The 18,098-nt window shown below is 48.6% G+C and overlaps 1 protein-coding gene across 1 annotated transcript; it reads right to left on the bottom strand.

Moving 5' to 3' along the window:
* Nucleotides 1-1,084: 1,084 nt before the first annotated feature.
* On the bottom strand, nt 1,085-2,409 carry LOC136464765 (RING-H2 finger protein ATL1-like). The gene has a single exon (XM_066463712.1). The coding sequence runs from the start codon at nt 2,280-2,282 to the stop codon at nt 1,254-1,256; it is 1,029 nt and encodes a 342-aa protein (XP_066319809.1). The 5' UTR covers nt 2,283-2,409; the 3' UTR covers nt 1,085-1,253.
* Between the last annotated feature and the right edge of the window lie 15,689 nt (nt 2,410-18,098).

The raw sequence follows: 18,098 nt of genomic DNA on the forward strand, positions 1-18,098 counted from the left end.
GTAAAGAGAATGGATTGATTACAACGAGACATTTTCTCTAATCTCATGTAAAGATTCCTTCAGAATCATAATGACATTAGTGGCACATTACGATTTAGAATTGCATCAGATGGATGTAAAGACGACATTTCTCAACGGAAACTTAGAGGAAAATGTTTACGTGGCACAACTGAAAGGTTTTGTCATGAAAGAAAAAGAACGAATGGGATGTCGCCTAAAAAAATTCATTTATGGATTAAAACAAGCTTCAAGATAGTGGTACTTGAAGTTTGATCAGACAATAAAAAATTTTAGGTTTTAAAGAGAATGGATTAAAACCTTCATTAGCATAATACGAGCAGGTTGTCATCTTAGGAGTTAGGACGTCCGAACAAGCTCGCAAAACAGGGCAATCTAGTATTCTGAACTCTTGTCTTTACTCCTGTCAAGAAGATTATGCATTCTTCTTGTAAGTACTCCTAATGAAAATACTTTACCTTTCAATAAAAAAAAAGAGTCTGTATACTGAATAACTGTGTGTTTCAGAGGGAGAGAGCGCACGAATCTTTTTTTTTTTGAACGGTTCTTCCTCCTCCTCCAGCGAACTGTTCTTCTTCCTCCTCCAGCTGCTCGCCGCCGCCGGACCTCGTCCTCGCCCCCGCCGTCGACCACCGCAAATCACAAATTAAAAATCACAGATCAAAGATCACAAAAAACAATTTTTTTCTATGGAAGGACAAATCACAGATGTAGAGGAGGAGGAGAGGCTTACTGGCGCCGTCAGGGAGGCACGCCGGCCATGGCGCCATCGGCGGCCGTCGGGGACCGACGCGACCGAGCTGAGGGAGGCGCCGTCGGGCGCGGGCGCCAGTCGCCGTCGCCGGTGGCCGCCGATGAGAGAGAGAGAGAGAGAGAGAGAGAGAGAGAGAGAGAGGAGAGGAGAACACGCGGACGGGAGGGAGGGGATGAGGACGGGAGCGCCGGCCGGCCCGAGTGTTTTAAGTGGCTTGTCCGACGTGTGGGCCCCACGCGTCATGGACAAAAAAAAATCCATATGTTTTTTTTGTGCTAAAACACATGGGTGTTGGATAGCATTTCTAAAAAAAAAAAGTTTGTCCATCTCTCTCTCAACAGGGATGGGACCAATATCCTGCATATATATTGCTATAGTAAAAAGTGGAAATTTGTCCAAAAAAAAAGAAGTAAAAAGTGGAAAAGAAGAGATGATAGAAGAAAAGTCTTCCGTACACGACGCCCCCTTGAAATCACGTTTTTCAGCAAAGAAAAGAAGGATGCTGATCCAATTGCCTACACTGCACTCGACCGCCGCCGCTGCTGTCGCTGTCATGTGTACGGGGGTGACTGTCCCTCTGCAAGATGCTCTCCCGAATCTGCAGGTGAACCTCCCCACCACCAGCCATTGCGTCTCCGTCCCTGGAGAAAGACGTCCTCGTCCTCGGTGGAAGAACCTCTCCATCCTTCCTCCTCTCCGTCATGCCATCGATGGTGCTCTTCGTTTTCTCACCACTGACCTGACGATCTGTACAGGTGTCTTCTCCTTCAAACTCGGCAGCGGGTGGCACGATGGCTTCTCGCTGCCCCTGTTCCCGCGTGTCTTGGCCGTCTTCCTCAGCGCCGCCGGGGACGACGACCTGGATGGTCACCACCACCTCCTCCTCGGGCGGCAGCGGGGGCAGGCGGCAGAGGGTGGCGGCGACGTCCGCACTGGCCCTGCAGAGCGGGCAGCTGGCGTTGCCCTGGAGCCAGGCGTCGACGCAGCCGAGGTGGAAGACGTGGAGGCAGGCGGGCAGCATCCTGACCTTGTCGCCCTCCTCGAACTCGCCGAGGCACACCGCGCACTCGCTCGCGGGAGCGGACGACTCGTCGGTGGCCGCCGCGGCATTGGCGGGCTTCTTCCTGTAGCTGAACGCCGGCAGCGCCCGGATGGCGGCGTCCTCGAGGCCGCGCGGCTCGGCGCCGGCGTCGGCGGCCGCGGTGCTGCCGGAGGTTGTGGTGCCGGTGCGTTGGGGGCGGAGTCCGCGGCGGGAGACGATGGGGCCGGCGACGTGGGAGGAGCCGCGGTGCCAGGTGAGGCAGCAGCGGATGACGAAGACGTAGTAGGCGAGGAGGAAGACGGAGGCAGCGAGGATGCCCAGCACCGTGAGCACGAGGATGGGGAAGCTGGTGATGGACGGCGCGTGGCCGCGCAAGGAGGAGGAGGAATAGGAGGAAAGAGAGAGGGAAGAAGATGGCAATGCCGCCGCCGGTGGCGAGGCGAAGAGCAGCGGGGTGATCTGCGGCATCGGGAAGATGGCGCTGCTGCGGCAGCCAGGCAGGGCAGCTAGCAGAGTGAACAGTGAAGCGGTGGAGAGGCCGTGAGGGGAGTTCCTCTGCTCTGCAGCTGAGAGCTGACTGTCACTGACCTGCTGCTGCCATATGTTAATGTAGCGTAGGGTCGTGGGAAGGTAGGCGGGAAGAAGGGGATGGTGAGGTTGGAAAAAAAACGCGCGGTGACAAGCATGGTGGTCTTCTAGAAGGACGCAGACGCAGGAGCAGAGTGCAATCGAATTCGATTCAAGGCGATGATCGGAGACGATGACGACCAAAGTGCGTGTGGTGTGCGTACTGGCGTGTCGTGGCGTCGCCCGTTCTGGCTTGCCTGCACTGCAGTAGCAGATGTATAGACTGCGACTGTAACGGCAATGGCGTTGGCGTTGGCGTTGGCGTTGGCGTTGGCGTGCGTGCTGGGTCACCTCACCTATGGACGGATCGGAGACGGAGGAGACAGAGACAGACAGCGACGCCGGTGCATGCGGTGTTCCCGGCGAGACTTCTGGTCCGGCTGCGGCCCTCACACGCTAGCTCTGCTCTCTCGACCACTGCGGCCTGCGGATGTTTGCGATTAACGTGTGTCGACGAAATATTTAGGGAATGTGTAGATTGTCGGTAGATAAATGCGTAAGTCATAAATAATATGGTGACGTAAGACAGACATGAGATTTTATCCAGGTTCGGCCGCCAAGAAGGTGTAATACCTACGTCCTGCGTCTGATTGTATTGCTGTATGTCAATGAGAGATATTTTTTTAGAGGGGGTCTCTGTCCGCCTTATATAGTTAGAGGATAGGGTTACAGATCTGGAAACTAATCCTAACCAGTTATAATTGTCATAGGTGGCTGGATAAGGATTCCTATTCTAACCGACCAGGATCTTGTTTAATCTCCAAATCTGCTTTAACTCCTTGCACGGGACTCCGAACAAGTTGGCCGGGTCGCGCGTCGTCTTCTAGTGGACCGAACCCCCTGATTCGGGCCGGCCCAAGCCTAGCTGTAAGGGTATAGGGGTTAATACCCCCACAGCTAGTCCCCGAGCACCATGTATTATGCTGCGACACGCCGTTCGATCTTCTTCGACTAATGCGATCCGTCCTCATGTCATCTCCAACTGATTAAAACATTGACCAATCAAATGCGCCAGCATTCTGTTCAGAACTGAGAGCAGTAGACCACGATTATAGCCGAAGATTCTGGCTGTCCGAAGAATGCATGGTGCTCTTAAAGAAAAAAGAAAAAGATTTCTTTTCCTTATCAAGTGTGCCCACTTGTATTTCTGATAAAAAATGTAAGTGACCCTTGGACTGTAGTAATCTTGGCAATCAGTCAAAGCGTAGGGGTCGATAAAATAAACACATTCACCATAAGACGAAGTGTGCCCACTTAGTCCCCGAGCCTGGTAGTGTATCTGGGGATGTGTATATGGGGGTATCTTAGTTTACTATTTTTATTGTGCGCTTATTTATCTCTTGTGGGGATGGGCTGCAATGAAATTGCCTGTAGGTATGCTAACCACGAATGCGTAGATTGAATGTAGCTGACGACTAGCTATATATCGAGAGAGTACGTGTTATGCCACCAACATAGAACGTGATTGCCACCTTAGGCTGGCAATTTCGTGAGGACGAATAGGACGAGCATGCATCATAATTGTGCTTGTGCATAAATATGCTTCCCTTCCTTTGTTCTAAGTACTAAGTAACTTGTGATCGATGTATTGCACTATCTTCCTTGTGTGGAGTTAAACAAGAATGCCTTGTTCCATGTTTCTTGAATAGGAAGTGCTTGAGAAAAGTGTGTGCTTAGCCTTGCTAGAAATAATTGTGGTTACATGCTTAACCTATATTGTCCTCTAGTTTAGCCAAGTGGTGGGTATGTATGCTTGTTATCTAATTAGTGCCATAGTTATCACCCCTTTTGTCCTCGGTAAGCATACGAGTGTTGAAGAGCGCTATCCTAGAACCACGTCCAAGTTTTGGTAATCACTTGGTGGACACAAGACGTATATGGAAATTTGGCAAGAAGTCCCCTGCTCAGTTGTCTTTGGCAATTAAGCTATGCTCTCTTGCGTTGTGTTTTGATTTTTGGATCACCTGCTTGTTGACTCCTAACCTTGTGACTACCTTTGTTTGCTATCCCTCCTTCGCATAGTGCTTGCTCCTATGCAACCCAATTTGTGCCATGTGAGATTTCTTGTAGGTTATATGTTCAGTAATGGTGCCACGATTAGCGATCTATGGTGCCACGACAAAACTGAGAGCCTCCTGTGGGTGCACACACAAGGCTGTGCTGCTCGGCACGCGTTGGTATCGAGGTTTCTAGTCATGATCCATTACAGAACTGCACCGATATGTTATTCTCACTTGAGCTCTTTCTTGGTTATCTCTCCTTATCATGTCAAGAGATATATATGTCGAACTAGATGCAATAGGACTCCCTTGTGAAGTCGTCCAACGGTTAACCTTTGAAGAGCAGGTCACTAATAGGAACCTAAACAGACTGCAAGAGGGTAGACAAGTGACTCTACTCGATGTGACTGTCCCTGTAATGATGTCGATCATCTAGTGAGCAACTTATGTCATTTTCATTGGATCAGAAAGGTGCACCACACTTAAGGTTGAATAAGTTATCAGTCAGATGATAAATGGACCAGGAGATTATGTGATGTAATAGGTCACCTGGTATATATGAGATTCCTGTCCAAGTTCTCAATCTTTAGGTGCATAAGGATGACGTAGACGAACCGACCTTCTTTGGTGTGACCCCTTTCTGCTGGCTTCAATGGCGACCATCGGTAGGCTTCGACCAAAATTTTTATTATCAAGAGTGAAGATTTGGAACATTTTTAAGTGTTGAGGGACAACTGATTTGTTACCAGTAGGAAAGTTAGTCTTCAGTTAGGTAACGACTATTTGGTAACTATGAAGGCCAGATCTCACAGAACAATGTTGATCAAGGAAATAGCAAACCTGGCCCCGCAATGCAAGTGCTACTTCTTCTCCAAATGTGCTATCAAGTCAATTCCATCTTTGACAATCACGTATATAGTACAAGACGTTGTATCGGCTAGGTAGGAGCTAGTGAAAGCACGTCCCTGATTTTAGTTAGCATCTTTATGCCCCAAGGTGCCAATTACACATGTGTCCGGACTCTATTGGATGAAGTGCCGAATGATATATAGGAATGGTTCCTTGTCAATGTAGAAATGCCCTACATGTGGAATAATATTTTGTGCCCTGTGAAAACAGCCACAAGTCCAATGCGTGTGCATCGTCAAGTTGGTATCTGGATCAACGACGGAAATTGTTACCTAAGAAGCATGGCAGGAAGACTATAGCCTCCATCCTTGGCTAGAGAAAAGCTGCTGCTACTATGAGAAAGATTAGAGAGTGCCAAACACACACCTCAACGTGTGGAGCGAAGAAAAGGGAGGACACGAAATCTGTCCAGATTTTGTGGCACTAAACCGGTTATCTTCAAGCCGGCGATTAGTGACTCAAACGAAGTTGAATTGATCCCAAACTTGGTGATCTCATTCTTTGCTTAGGACCCTTCAATGTCCTAAGTTGGTTTGAGTATTGGCTGAGTAAAACATCGGATTTGAGAGATACCTTGTCGGCTCGGTTGCTGCCATTTCAGAACATAATAGTTTTGGTAGAGGAATTATTTGGATGGTCAAACGGTGTCTGTTTGAGTTGATTTTTGGTGAGTAGTTAGAAGACCCATGGATCTACATGTCCACCAAAAATTTGTGCATATTGGAGCAGTAGTTTGTGAGATATGAATAGAAAATAAAAGGGTACAGAATCTACAATTTCGCTATGACTGCTATCATCCTTTGCATTAGACGGTTGTGTTTGTAATTCATGCCAAGAAATTACAACTTGTAGGTGTATCACTGTTAGACAATCCTCCATGCCCTAGAGAAGACTCCTTGCACCCATGTTTGTGCCGTACCTTTGTCCTCTCGTATCGATAATAGTTGAGCAGTCAAGATGTTCTACAAGTCAACTTGTGCCCTTGCAATTCGAAAGTAATTGGAAAGGTGTCAAACCGTGGATTTTCATATTGTGGTTTTTGAGATATTGATTAGCCTTAGAATGGAAGCCTCGACGACAAATATAGTAAGAAAGCTGGTTTTGCTACGATGCAAGTCAACCCAACTTGCTATGCAACTACACCACAAAGGCAAATTGTACTTAACCTGCTTGGTAGTAAACTAGTCCCTAGTTTTGTGATTACTTGCAACTTGTGTTGTCCTCCAAGCCTTGCTAACATCCTTCTGTGTCAATGGTTCTCCAATATTGACATGCCTTTGGTACCTTATATGTGTTTTTACCCAAGAGGTTGCATCAGATTCAACCTAGATCACTGTTGCAACTTGGATACGAAAGCTCCCTAAGGAATGATCATCAAGAACGTTGAGCCGACAGAGTCAGCTATTATGTTTACCACTCACTCGGCAGACTTAGACCCTACAATATTGTTATCTGAGAAAGAGCACTGCACATATGGAACCATTGCAACGAGTATCCTTCAGAAGATTATCATCTAGTGCAAAGTCCATATGGTCTGTGCTATATCCACTTGGGAAGTAGATGTTGCAAGTATTTAGTCTATGTTTGTATCGCTCTTCGTACATCGAGGACGAAGTACGTAGGACATTGCTATCTTGGATTCATCCCAAAGTAACAATACATCATGAAGGCCAACGAAGGAAATTCTTCAGACAAAACTTACTACAAAGGACAAGTATCAGAAAGTGTCTTGACCAAATTAGCCTCTCTTATGCTTGAAGCTAGGTAGCCTAAAGCTATGACTGATATTGGAAACTGGTAGCATGTTTCTCTTCCATAAAAGTCTTTCGTCCTGAATCTCGGGACACGATTCTTTTAAGGGGGAGGGCTATAACACCCTAGGTGTTTGCCACCAGTTAAGCAATGGGTTTGAGCTAAAACATGGTATATTAAGTGATGATGAAGATGTCAAGGTCAAACCTATAGAAACGAGCCCAACCTAAACTTGGATATTGCACCTTTGCTCGCCTATAGACCCCTTTTCAAGATATATACTTGGGTGGTGTTATTGGAATATCTTCATGTGTCTCACATCAATACCCATCTATATTGATCCATGGAAAAGTTTTGTGAAGTTTGGAATCAAGAAGTCACATGAAATGATGAGTTATGTCCTTGCTTGAATTATTTTATAAAGTGAATGGAATTCTCGATCGTCAACCAAATCTTGCAACCATGCCCAAATGACTCTCGATGAACTCTACAACAAAAGTCATGAAAGGTTCATGTTGAGCAAATGCCAAGAAAATGCTCCAATGGATCAAAAAGGCTAATTTAAGCTTCATCGTGATCCTACTTTGGTCAAAGTAGAACAGTAGGTTCTATACCATTTTTGAGGTTGGACCTTAAATGAAAGTTGTAGTACATATCATGTAGAACAAACTTTGTTTTTGGACCAAGAGCTAGATCAACTTGGAAATAAGTCAAACAGAGGCTCGAAGTTGGAACCTGCTGCTGATTTCAACACTTAGAAATATTCTAAGTCTGGAGTTTCGCTAAGCAACGACGTTGGCATTCCGCGTTCTCCGAAATTCGTTAAGCAACTTGAGTTGGTCCAAAAATAAAAGTTGAAGGTTATATTATGGAGAAGAGTATGCAAAAAGTTGCACTGAGTTTGACCGAGTTTTCACCTCCGAAAGTGAATTTCCGTGACCGTTATCAAGGCGCTGACACTGACAGTTTGTGGCCTAATTACCCACTGTTGAAGAGCTCTAATGACCTTGGTCTCTAAATGAAAAATGAAGAGCAGTTCACGGGCTTCAAACTTCGTTTTAGGCCCAAAGTCTAATTCGCACCCGAGACGGCCCAAATCGGCTTCCCACCATGTCCACTCCGTCGCCCGCCAGCTATTCGCGGAAATGCCCCAATGGATGCCGCGTGCCCCGTGCGTGGCGGCCATGCGCGAGCTGCGCCTCTGCTCTCCGCCGCGTGCCCTCGCCTCCCTACGGTCGCCTTGCTACTTCTCCATGCGCGCCAGAGCTGCGCCATGCTTTCCCCCACTCGCTTTGCCGCTTCCTTCCTCGCGCTGCTGCTCGCGCCCAGCGCCATGGCCACCATGGCCGAGCTCGGCCTCGCCGCGTCCCCGCTGCTTAGCCCTTCCTCTTTCCAAGCCAACAGTGCCGTCATGTTCCTCGCCTCACGCCGCCCCTCCCGCGCCCATTTTCCAGTCTCCGCGGCCGCCGTATCGCCGTCGCCACCGGAGGACCGCAGCCGCCGCCGCTGCATGCCACCGGCATGCATGGCCAGGGCACCATGGCCTGTCTCCCGGACATCCACGGCAGCCTTAGGGTGCGCGTGGACCCACTAATGCTCCCCCGCCCCTCAGCCGCCGACGACATGGCCTCCTCCGGCCGGAGCAGCGAGACCCCGGCGACCTCCCTGTGCAATCTACGTCGAGGACCTCGCGCGACAATTCGATGAAAGTCAAGGGCCTAGCTGCAATGTCATAGACTCATATGAATAGTGCCATAAGGACTGGTTTGTAATTATTTTGCAGGAACTTTGGAAATTCATAGTAAATTGTAGAAAATTCGTAAAATAGTAAATGAGGACTTTTTGGAATCCTTGTGAAATTGTCTATGCAGTGGATCTATAATATGGCATGTTTTAGTTTAAATATTTTGCGGTAAAAATAGATTTGTGCAGTAAGGTTGTAATGCTAGTTGAATTTGTTATTTTTCATAACTGTAGATCTAGGGCTCCAAATGAAGTGAAATTTTTGTGGCATGCTACTCATGTGATAGTTGATATGTGGTAAAAATTTCATGAGTATTGGGTGAAGTATGAGTGAGTTATTGGTTTATCTCGCTCTCACATGAATTCTTGCTTTAGCAACTTGTTCTTTTCATAGAGGTTGCTATACATATTCAAATGGAGTAAAATTTGTAAATTAGACTATTGAGAGTATATGTGAGCCACTATAATTTTTGTAGAAGTTATTGTGCACTTTTGGTATATGTTCATTAAGTCACCTTGTTATCTAAAATAAATTAAGAAATGCATTAAAAGAATTTATTTGGTCATGGACACTAGGTTTTCTGGTGTTCTTTAGTCATGTGTGAAATGTTGGTAAAGTTGGTTTTGCCCAATTATGTATTTGCAACATAAGTTAATAATTATTTTCTTGCCGATGTGGTTTATGGACACATCTGGGAACTTAGCAAAGTTCTTCATGATAATGTGCTTTGTTATGAAACTTGTTTGTACAAAAGTTGTAGATAATTCATGTATCTAGCTTCTATTAAAATTTTGTGTCATTTGGCCAAGTAGTTTAAGAGTTATAGCTGTTTAAAGTTGGGTTTCAGAAATGACTGCTTTCTGTCAATTGTAGACCAGTTTCTGTAAATAGATATATTTGACTTAGTTAACTTGAGAATCATGCTAAGATGATTAAAGATGAATTGTAGAAAATTTCATAAGCTTTCCATAATGTCTTCTTGCAAGTCATTTGGATTTGTGTAACTCCAGTTATAGCTAAATCTTGTAGCTGCTGTTTGCATATCCAGAAATTGGCAGATTCCAATTATAGTGTTTGCTTGTATATTGTTAAGTATGACGTATGCTTTGAATGATGACTGAGTTAGAGCACCTGAGATCTTGGGAAAACTTGTGCCATGCTTGATGTGCTTGCTCTCTATAGTTAGTGGTGCGATGTTAGTTAAATAGCTATTGGTGTCTATGTCTTGCATAATCTTATGTTTGTCTTGAATGCTTAGGTGATGCATCTTGTGTTACAATTCATCACATTCATACACACGCATCTTGCATCTCATCTAGGTGCGCTAGATGAACCACGTGAAGAACATGATGTTGGAGCCAAACCCGAAGACGATGTATGGAGGATCTATCCTGAAGATGGAAGGACTAAGCGAATGCTAGGACCCGAGACGTCACCAGGACGGTGCAAGCTAACTGAACTGACTTGTATCAGATCCCAGGCAAGCCCCGAAGCATTCTAAGTCTCCTACTTTATAAAAGCAATTCTTTCTATATACATGAGTTTATATATTATTGCATTAAGTTGTAGGAGTTGATTGAAACCGTTGATGCATTTATTATTATCCTTGCCTACCTTATTACCTTTTACCCGGTTAGGTCAGGATCGAATAACTACTTAGCCTTGCTTAGACCGGTAGCGATCGGTGATATCCGGTCACCTACATTTATAGGTGGTTACTGGAAGAATTTAGCTATGGAAAGAATGATATCCTGGAATTAACCATGTGTGATGGATAATTGGAGACCGAACGGAAAAGTTGGAGGCAACCAGACAGGGTTCTAGGGTGCTGTTAGTTTCCGTCTGTGTCGATTAAGGACCGACCATTATTGGGCCTTGAGTCATGTTGAACGCATGCCTTACATTTAGCTGGCCAGATAAAGTACCTTCCGACTGCGAAGCTGGGAGATTATTCGGGCCGAGTAGATTGCCCGCAGCGCACTGTGCCGGAGCAGGTGTGGTAGGACACGGGGGCAAGATGATAAGACCAAAGTGCAGTCGGTCGGCCCCCGGCTACATGTGGTTCCTGGCAAACTCGAGATTCCTGGATAGTTGACTCGGTGATCAATATCTCACTTTAGCGGGTGAGTGAGGTTTGTGTAAGGAATAAATCACCAGCTGGTTAGGAATCGATTCAAATCGCCATCGGTCCTGGATAGTGAGCACTTGACTCGAGTTACTGCATCGTAGTAATTATTAAGGAACAATGATGGTTATCTAGATGGTATGGGATATGCTAAATCTAAATTGGTAACTGGATGTTATTGGTTAATCAAGTGATTGCTATAGTACAGGTGCTTACCTAGATGGATAGATCATAATAAAGATGATGCAAAGTACTTAAAATGGTTTCTTCATGATAGCTTATGCTTTTCGCAAACAAGTCAGCTAGCCCACTAAAGAAAGCCTTGCATGATCTTTGGTGTCATTTGTTTTGGTTTCCGATGGGTAAGTCTAGCTGAGTATATTCGAGTACTCAGGGTTTATCCCACCTTGTTGCAGATGATGTTCTCGACCTGTTGATGATGGTGGCTAACCACCGGTGGGCTCGGTGATTCTATACTTACTTCTCATCTATATGCTTTTGTCGAATGATGTCACTATGGTAGCCATATATTTGGAACTTATATTAATGTAATCATTTGAAAGCTATGTTGTTTTCACTAATCAGTTTTGAAACCCAAACTTGTACTATTATTTGTTAACCCCTTTTGTAATATTATTTCCGCTGCAACTCGATGTATGTGATGTGTATTTGCTTAATCACGCGATATTGGTTGTGATGTTGATTTATCGAGGTCTTTCGGGACACTCGGCGGACTACCGGGTTTATATGAGTGAAAGTATGGGTGTGTCAACGTGTTAGCGGGGACAACTGTACTTGATCTTGTATAAATTGGGTGGTTCTGTCACAGTATTTGGAGCCTATTGATGCGTGTAGATAGACTTGAGAACACGGCAATTATCCATGGTATGGTTTGACTTGGGATGGAGCTGGCAGGGCCCTTTCAATGCTTTGGCGTAGTCTTCTTCGTACTTACAACGTCCGCCAGCTTTTTTGACGGTGTTGACCTCACCGTCGTCTTCCCGAGCACGCTTGCCCCTGTAATCGTCACGACGGTTACGCCACTGATTATGTTGGTCGTGGGAGTCGTTGCGTTGGTTGCGGCGGTCAAAATTATCATTCCAACCATGGTTGCCGTGGTAGTCGTCGCGGTGTGGGGGGTGGTCGGAGCGTGGAGCCCTTGCTGCTTCTTCGATAATTATCTTTTTAGCGTCGTCGGCGTCCGCATATTTTTTAGCGGTGGCCAGGAGCGCTGTGACTGATTTAGGTCTCTTACGGAGGAGCTTGTCCCTTAGGGCATCGTGGAAGCGGAGGCCAGTGATGAAAGCCTCGATTGCCTCATTGTCGGAGATTGATGGAACCTTGATGCGCATCTTCGAGAAACGCCGGACGTACTCGCGCAGTGGCTCATCTTTTCGATCTCAAATCTGCTGCAGATCGTATTTGTTGCCGGGTTGCTCGCAAGTAGCAATGAAGTTGTCGATGAAGGCTTGCTTGAGCTCTTGCCAAGAATCAAAGTAGTTCACCGGCAAGCTGACCAGCCATTGGTGACCTGCATGGCCAACAGCGATTGGGAAGTAGTTAGACATGACGTGCTTGTCAGCCATGGCTGATCTGCACGTAGTTTCGTAGAGTATGGCCCATAATTCGGGGTTCTCCTTATCGTCATACTTCTAAAGTTTTTTGAGCTTGAAGTTCTTGGGCCATATGACTTGGCAAAGGTGCGGAGTAAACTGCTTCAAACCCAGTGGGCCATGGGCAGTATCATATTCCATACGGCGATAGCTTTTGTGGGATGCACGATCGTTGGCTCTTTGGTTGATGCGATCGCGTAGATCACATCCTTCGAGGTAACGGCGAAGATTGTTATTGCCATCACAGCGATCCTCGGTTGCCATCCTGATTAACCCTATGATCGTGGTTATTGCGGCGATTATCATGGTTGTCTCAGCGGTTGTCGTCCCGAACGTCGCGACGGTTGTCCTCCCAACGGCGGTTGTCATCCCGACCACCATCATGGCCACCATTTCTGCCTTGATGGTTGTCTGACGGGTCATTGTTGCGCGAGCCACGTTGGTTGGGTGGCTGTGAGCGACTTGAGTACTAGCAGCTGTGGCTTGATTCGACTGAGACGGATGGAGCCCAGGCTTGATTTACAATCTCTGTGGTCTAGGCCATAGCAACTGTCGGTGTTTCGTACGAGCACCGGCAAGTAAATTTATAGTAATGTGCGTTAGGCTCGGATGGTGCGCTAAAGGACACAAGATTTATACTGGTTCAGACCGAATGACCCTATGTCTAGTTGTTGCTGCTCATGTTATTAGCACCGAGAACGGTCTGTAGTAAGGGTATAAACGATCGAGAGAGGGACTGGTCCCAAGTCTTTGATGGAAGGGTTGAAAGGAGGTCAAGAGCTTCGTAGCAACTTGATTGTGTGTATGTGTGTCTTCCTGTTTGGTTCAAAGTCCATCCCCTTTGATGGAGGAAGCGCATCCCCTTTTATAGAGGAAGGGGCTGGCTTTTACAAGGGCGAGGGTTTAGGATGTATACTCTACTTAGTCTTGTGGCTCATGTCTACCTGACTTCGTTCTTCATTCTGATGAGTACGAAGGAAGATAAGCGCCTATAATACTGTTGATGTCTTTGTAGAATGTCAGGTTGATTATAGAATGCTGCCCTACGTAGGGTGTGGGCTGTAGTACAGTGGTTTTGACTTATTGGCCTCTCCCAGCCTTGCTCCGTACGCCTTCTGGTTCCTGTGAGTCTTCGTTGGAGGGACAAGGGGTTGGGGTCCGGAGCGACGCCATGGTCAAGGCCTTCTTACTTGGTGGACCTGAGGGGTCAGGAAGCGGGGGCCGCTCCCTCAGGTCCATAGCATGGTGATGGAATGTCCGTTGTGCGTGGAGATAGAAAATCCTTTTCTGGAGCGTAGCGGTTGCCGTATATCTTCGTCGGGTTCCGTGTCCTAGGGCCGAAGGCAGTGCCTACAACTCTACAGAGCGAGGAGCACGCACCTGTACAACCTTTCGGGCTCTACAGTGCTCGGAAGGGTCTAAAGCACCTGTCCCGTCATCCCCTAGCAGTACTTTTCCTACCATGGCACAGGGTATGGTCCTTGGAGCCATGATTGACCCAAACGTCTTGTCCTGCCCTGTACCTATCATCTTGAGGGAACGGGGAGAAGTTGTCAGGTAAGATGAATCTGGTCTTCAGATATGGAGCAGGGTGAGGCTCGTTCTTTGCCGTCGGGCGAAACGGAGACCAATCCCTATCTCTAGGGCAAGATCATCCCTGCCCCTTCGGGGTCGAGCGAGGCGGAATCTATCCCTCAGCCCTCGAGCGAGACTGAGCCCACCCTAAAGGCGTCGGGCAAGACGGAGACTAGCCCTGAGCCCTCAGGCGAGGCAGAGCCACCTCAAAGGTGTCGGGCGAGACGGAGTCTAGCCCTGAGCCCTCGGGTGAGGCCAAGCCACCTCAAAGGCATCGGGCGAGACGAAGACTAACCCTGAGCCCTTGGGCGAGGCAGAGCCACCTCAAAGGTGTCGGGTGAGACAAAGACTAACCCTGAGCCCTCGGGCGAGGCAGAGCTATCTCAAAAAGGCGTCGGGCGAGGTGGAACCAAACCCCTGTCATTTGAACAAGGGATGAAACGGCGCTCTTGTGCGTCCAGAAGTTTTTAACGCTCGGTGGTTTTTTGGTTCCACCTTCTAGGGTACCCCGGTATTAGGTCCCCCGACAGTAGCCCCCGAGCCTCTAGGTGATTCGAGCAGAACCGCCTAGAGGGTGTTTTTTGATTTCATCGGAGTTACTTTGCCGAAGGGTGCGCGCGAGCGCACCTGATGGGTGTAGCCCCGAGCCCCCTGGGTGATTCGAGTAGAGTTGCCTGGGGGTTGTATCGGTCCCTTCGTGGGTAAGGCTGAAGGACTTAGTTTTTTGTCAACTAGATGTTTCTTCGAGAGGGTCGTGGCATCTCCGTTCACGGGGAAACTCATTCAGGGCTGACCTAAACTGGTGCTTGTGCCCTTGATTTTGGATCGCTCATGGACCCTCTTCCTTAGTTGGGCCGGCCGCCGAGCTTCTGGGCCCTAGGTGGGCCAAAGAGAAAAAAGGGGCCTTCGTGGCTTGGTCGTTTCCCAAGGTGGGTAGAGAGTCCGGATTCGCCTAGGGAAGGTGAATCGTGCACCGAGATTTTTGGGGTGAGAGGATAGGGACTACGGGCGGTGTCCCGCAACGTGACGCCGGTGGCACGCGTGTAGGCCCAGGAGATCGAGGCGGATGGTTGCCCTTCTCATGTCCGTTGCACCCCTATAAAACCATGGGGTTCACCCTCAAGGTTCCGTATTTCGCTCCCCTACCTTTGCGTTCTGAAACATCCACCGCCAATCGCTCCAGCCTCCTGCGCCCGTATCATCACCATCGACCAGCTTGCGCTTGTGTTGCAGCCGCCGTCAAGCTCGCGCCTGCCCTCCTCCCTCATTGCTTTAATGGAGTTGTGGGGCAGATCTAGCATCACCTCATGGCAATTGGAGGGCCTCGTCCACCGTGGCCTTCTCCGCCCACTGTCCGCCGTCCAGGAGTGGCTGCTACCTGGCGACAAGGGTGAGCCGGTGCCGCCTGAAGGGTATGTTGTCTCTTTCGCCATCTTTCATGAGCGGGGATTCATGGTGCCCACGCATAGATTCCTTCGGGGGCTGCTAGATTATTACAAGGTGAAGCTACAGCATCTAACTCCCAATGGGATTCAACACATGGCAGTGTTTGTTGCCCTGAGTGAGGGTTTCCTAGGGATCGATCCCCATTTTAATCTATGGCGATATTTCTTTAACATTAGTTTGTCGAAGAGGAAGATTGGGGGGAAAGATGTGAACACGCCGATGGGATGTGCCAGCATTCATCTGTGCCATACCCGGTCAAGGGGTTACCCATACATGCGTCTAGCAACATCCAACAAGGGATGGCACTCGCAGTGGTTTTATGTTAGGGATGATGCGAGTGCCACCCTTTCGAGGTACACTGGATGCCTTATTGTAGATGCTCCAGAGTCGTGGAGCTGGGGCATCCAGTCCAAAGACAAGAAACACCTCTCCGACCTTCTCTCCGCCCTCCAAGCCCTGAAGGATCAGGGTGTAAAGTACAGGGATTATCGGCGCCTATCATGCGAAGGTGCGCCACTGATGGCGCGCGTGCTTCCCCCTACATCGGATGATGCCTAGGATTCGTTCGAAGGGACGGTGCTCGTTGACGAGGCCTCCCTTACTTGGATGAGGTTAGTCTTCATGCTCTACTCCTACCCGAGACAGAATTTCGGCAGCACCTCTCCACTATTCTCTAGATACACGTCTTGCCAAAGAAGAGTGTGTATCCGGAGAACAACAGGGAGGTGATGCCGAAACTCTATCTCAGATCAGAACAGACCATGAAAACTAACCCATCTACGCATCCGCGGACTGTCCAAAAAACGTGGACAATCCAAAATAGATACGGTCGTAGATATGCAAAGATCTGCATACCTCCAACCGTATCTCTTTCGAACGGGAGACACCTAACTAGGTTACGCGATCTACGACCATGATACGGAAAGAGGGGTCATACCTAGGGTGGCGGTGGAGTCAGGCTAGCGGGGCCATGGCGGGTCGGTGTAGTGGCGAGGCGACACGGTGCAGGCAGACCCGCAGCGGCGAGGAAGACGATCGGGGTCGCCGAGATACTCTGGCTCTTCTCTGCAAAAAAAGAACAAAATACTATCTCAGTTCAAAATTTCGGCAGAACCTGCCCTACACGGTGAGGTATCCAAAACCTGCAAAAAAACATATGGCACGATGGCCAACAACCACATATACATATGCATTCAATTCAACATATCATTGTCAAGTCACATTCATCCACCACCACCACCGTCACCACCGCCACTCTACTCTTCTACTACTACAACCACCACCACCACCGCCACTCTACTCTTCTACTACTACAACCACCACCACCACCACCACCACCTATTACTACTACTACCACCACAACCACCTACTGTACTACTACTATCACCACCACAACCACCTACTACTACTACTCTACCGAACTCTACTTCTACTAAAACATACTACCACTGCTACTCTACTACTCACCTATGGCGTCGGAGGCTGGGAGGGCGTCGGGGCGTCGGGGTCGGCTGAGGCGCACCGGGGATGGGGAGAGGATGGCCGCGGCGGTTGGGGGCGCGCCGAGGACGGCCAGGGTCGTGTCAAGAGGGCCGGGGCGGCGCTGCCATGCACCGGGGCATGGGCCGCGGGGTTCGAGCGGCGGGCGCCGACGGGCCACAGTGTCCGGGGCAGCCGGCGGAGGCGCGCCGGTATGGGCGGGCCGGTGGGCGAAGGCGGTGGGGGCACGTCGGCAGGGACGCGCCGCCGTGCGCGGGAGGCGGAGCAGCGGGGGCGCGTCGACGGGGAGGGGGCGGGCGAGGACGCGTCGGTGGGCAGGACGGGCGAAGGCGGTGGGGGCACACCGGTGGGGGCGCGCCGCCGTTCGCAAGCAGGGCGTGTGCGGGGCGGCGCGGCGCGGGGCGGGACGGCGGCGCGCGCGTGTGCGTGTGTGGGAGGGAGGGAGGCGGGTTTGTCTAAGTGGATGGGCCGTTTGCCGAGTGCCCTGATCTGGCACTCGGCAAAGGAGGCTGGTTTGCCGAGTGCCAGATCGTGGCACTCGGCAAACTTGTTTTCCTTTTTTTTTGAAATCAAAACCCTAAATCGCACTGCATCGTTTTTTTTAAAAAAATATCACTTTGCCGAGTGTCGAGCGGAGAGGCACTTGGCAAACATTTTAAAAAAATTTTTGGCACGCTCTTTGTCGGGTGTCCCATGGAGATGTCCTGGTTTGTAAGCATCGTACGTGATAACGTGCACCAAACCTTCTCAATTTTTTTCATATCCTCCACATACGATATCATGACATCTCGACAAGTTTCATGATTTTCGGACTTCGTTTGCATTTTATAGAATTTAAAAATAATTTGTCCGCAAGTTCGTGGTCATGTTTCGTGAACAAGATGTTCGAAATTTCGGGTCCGTTCCTGAATACGGCCTCACACTACACTCAATACCATGGATATCATTTTTTGAATCATTAAATTCCATTATTCGATGCACGTGCAGTTCAAA

The sequence above is a fragment of the Miscanthus floridulus genome, chromosome 7 (genome assembly GCF_019320115.1).
Source record: "Miscanthus floridulus cultivar M001 chromosome 7, ASM1932011v1, whole genome shotgun sequence".
In the NCBI taxonomy this organism is placed as follows: domain Eukaryota; kingdom Viridiplantae; phylum Streptophyta; class Magnoliopsida; order Poales; family Poaceae; genus Miscanthus; species Miscanthus floridulus.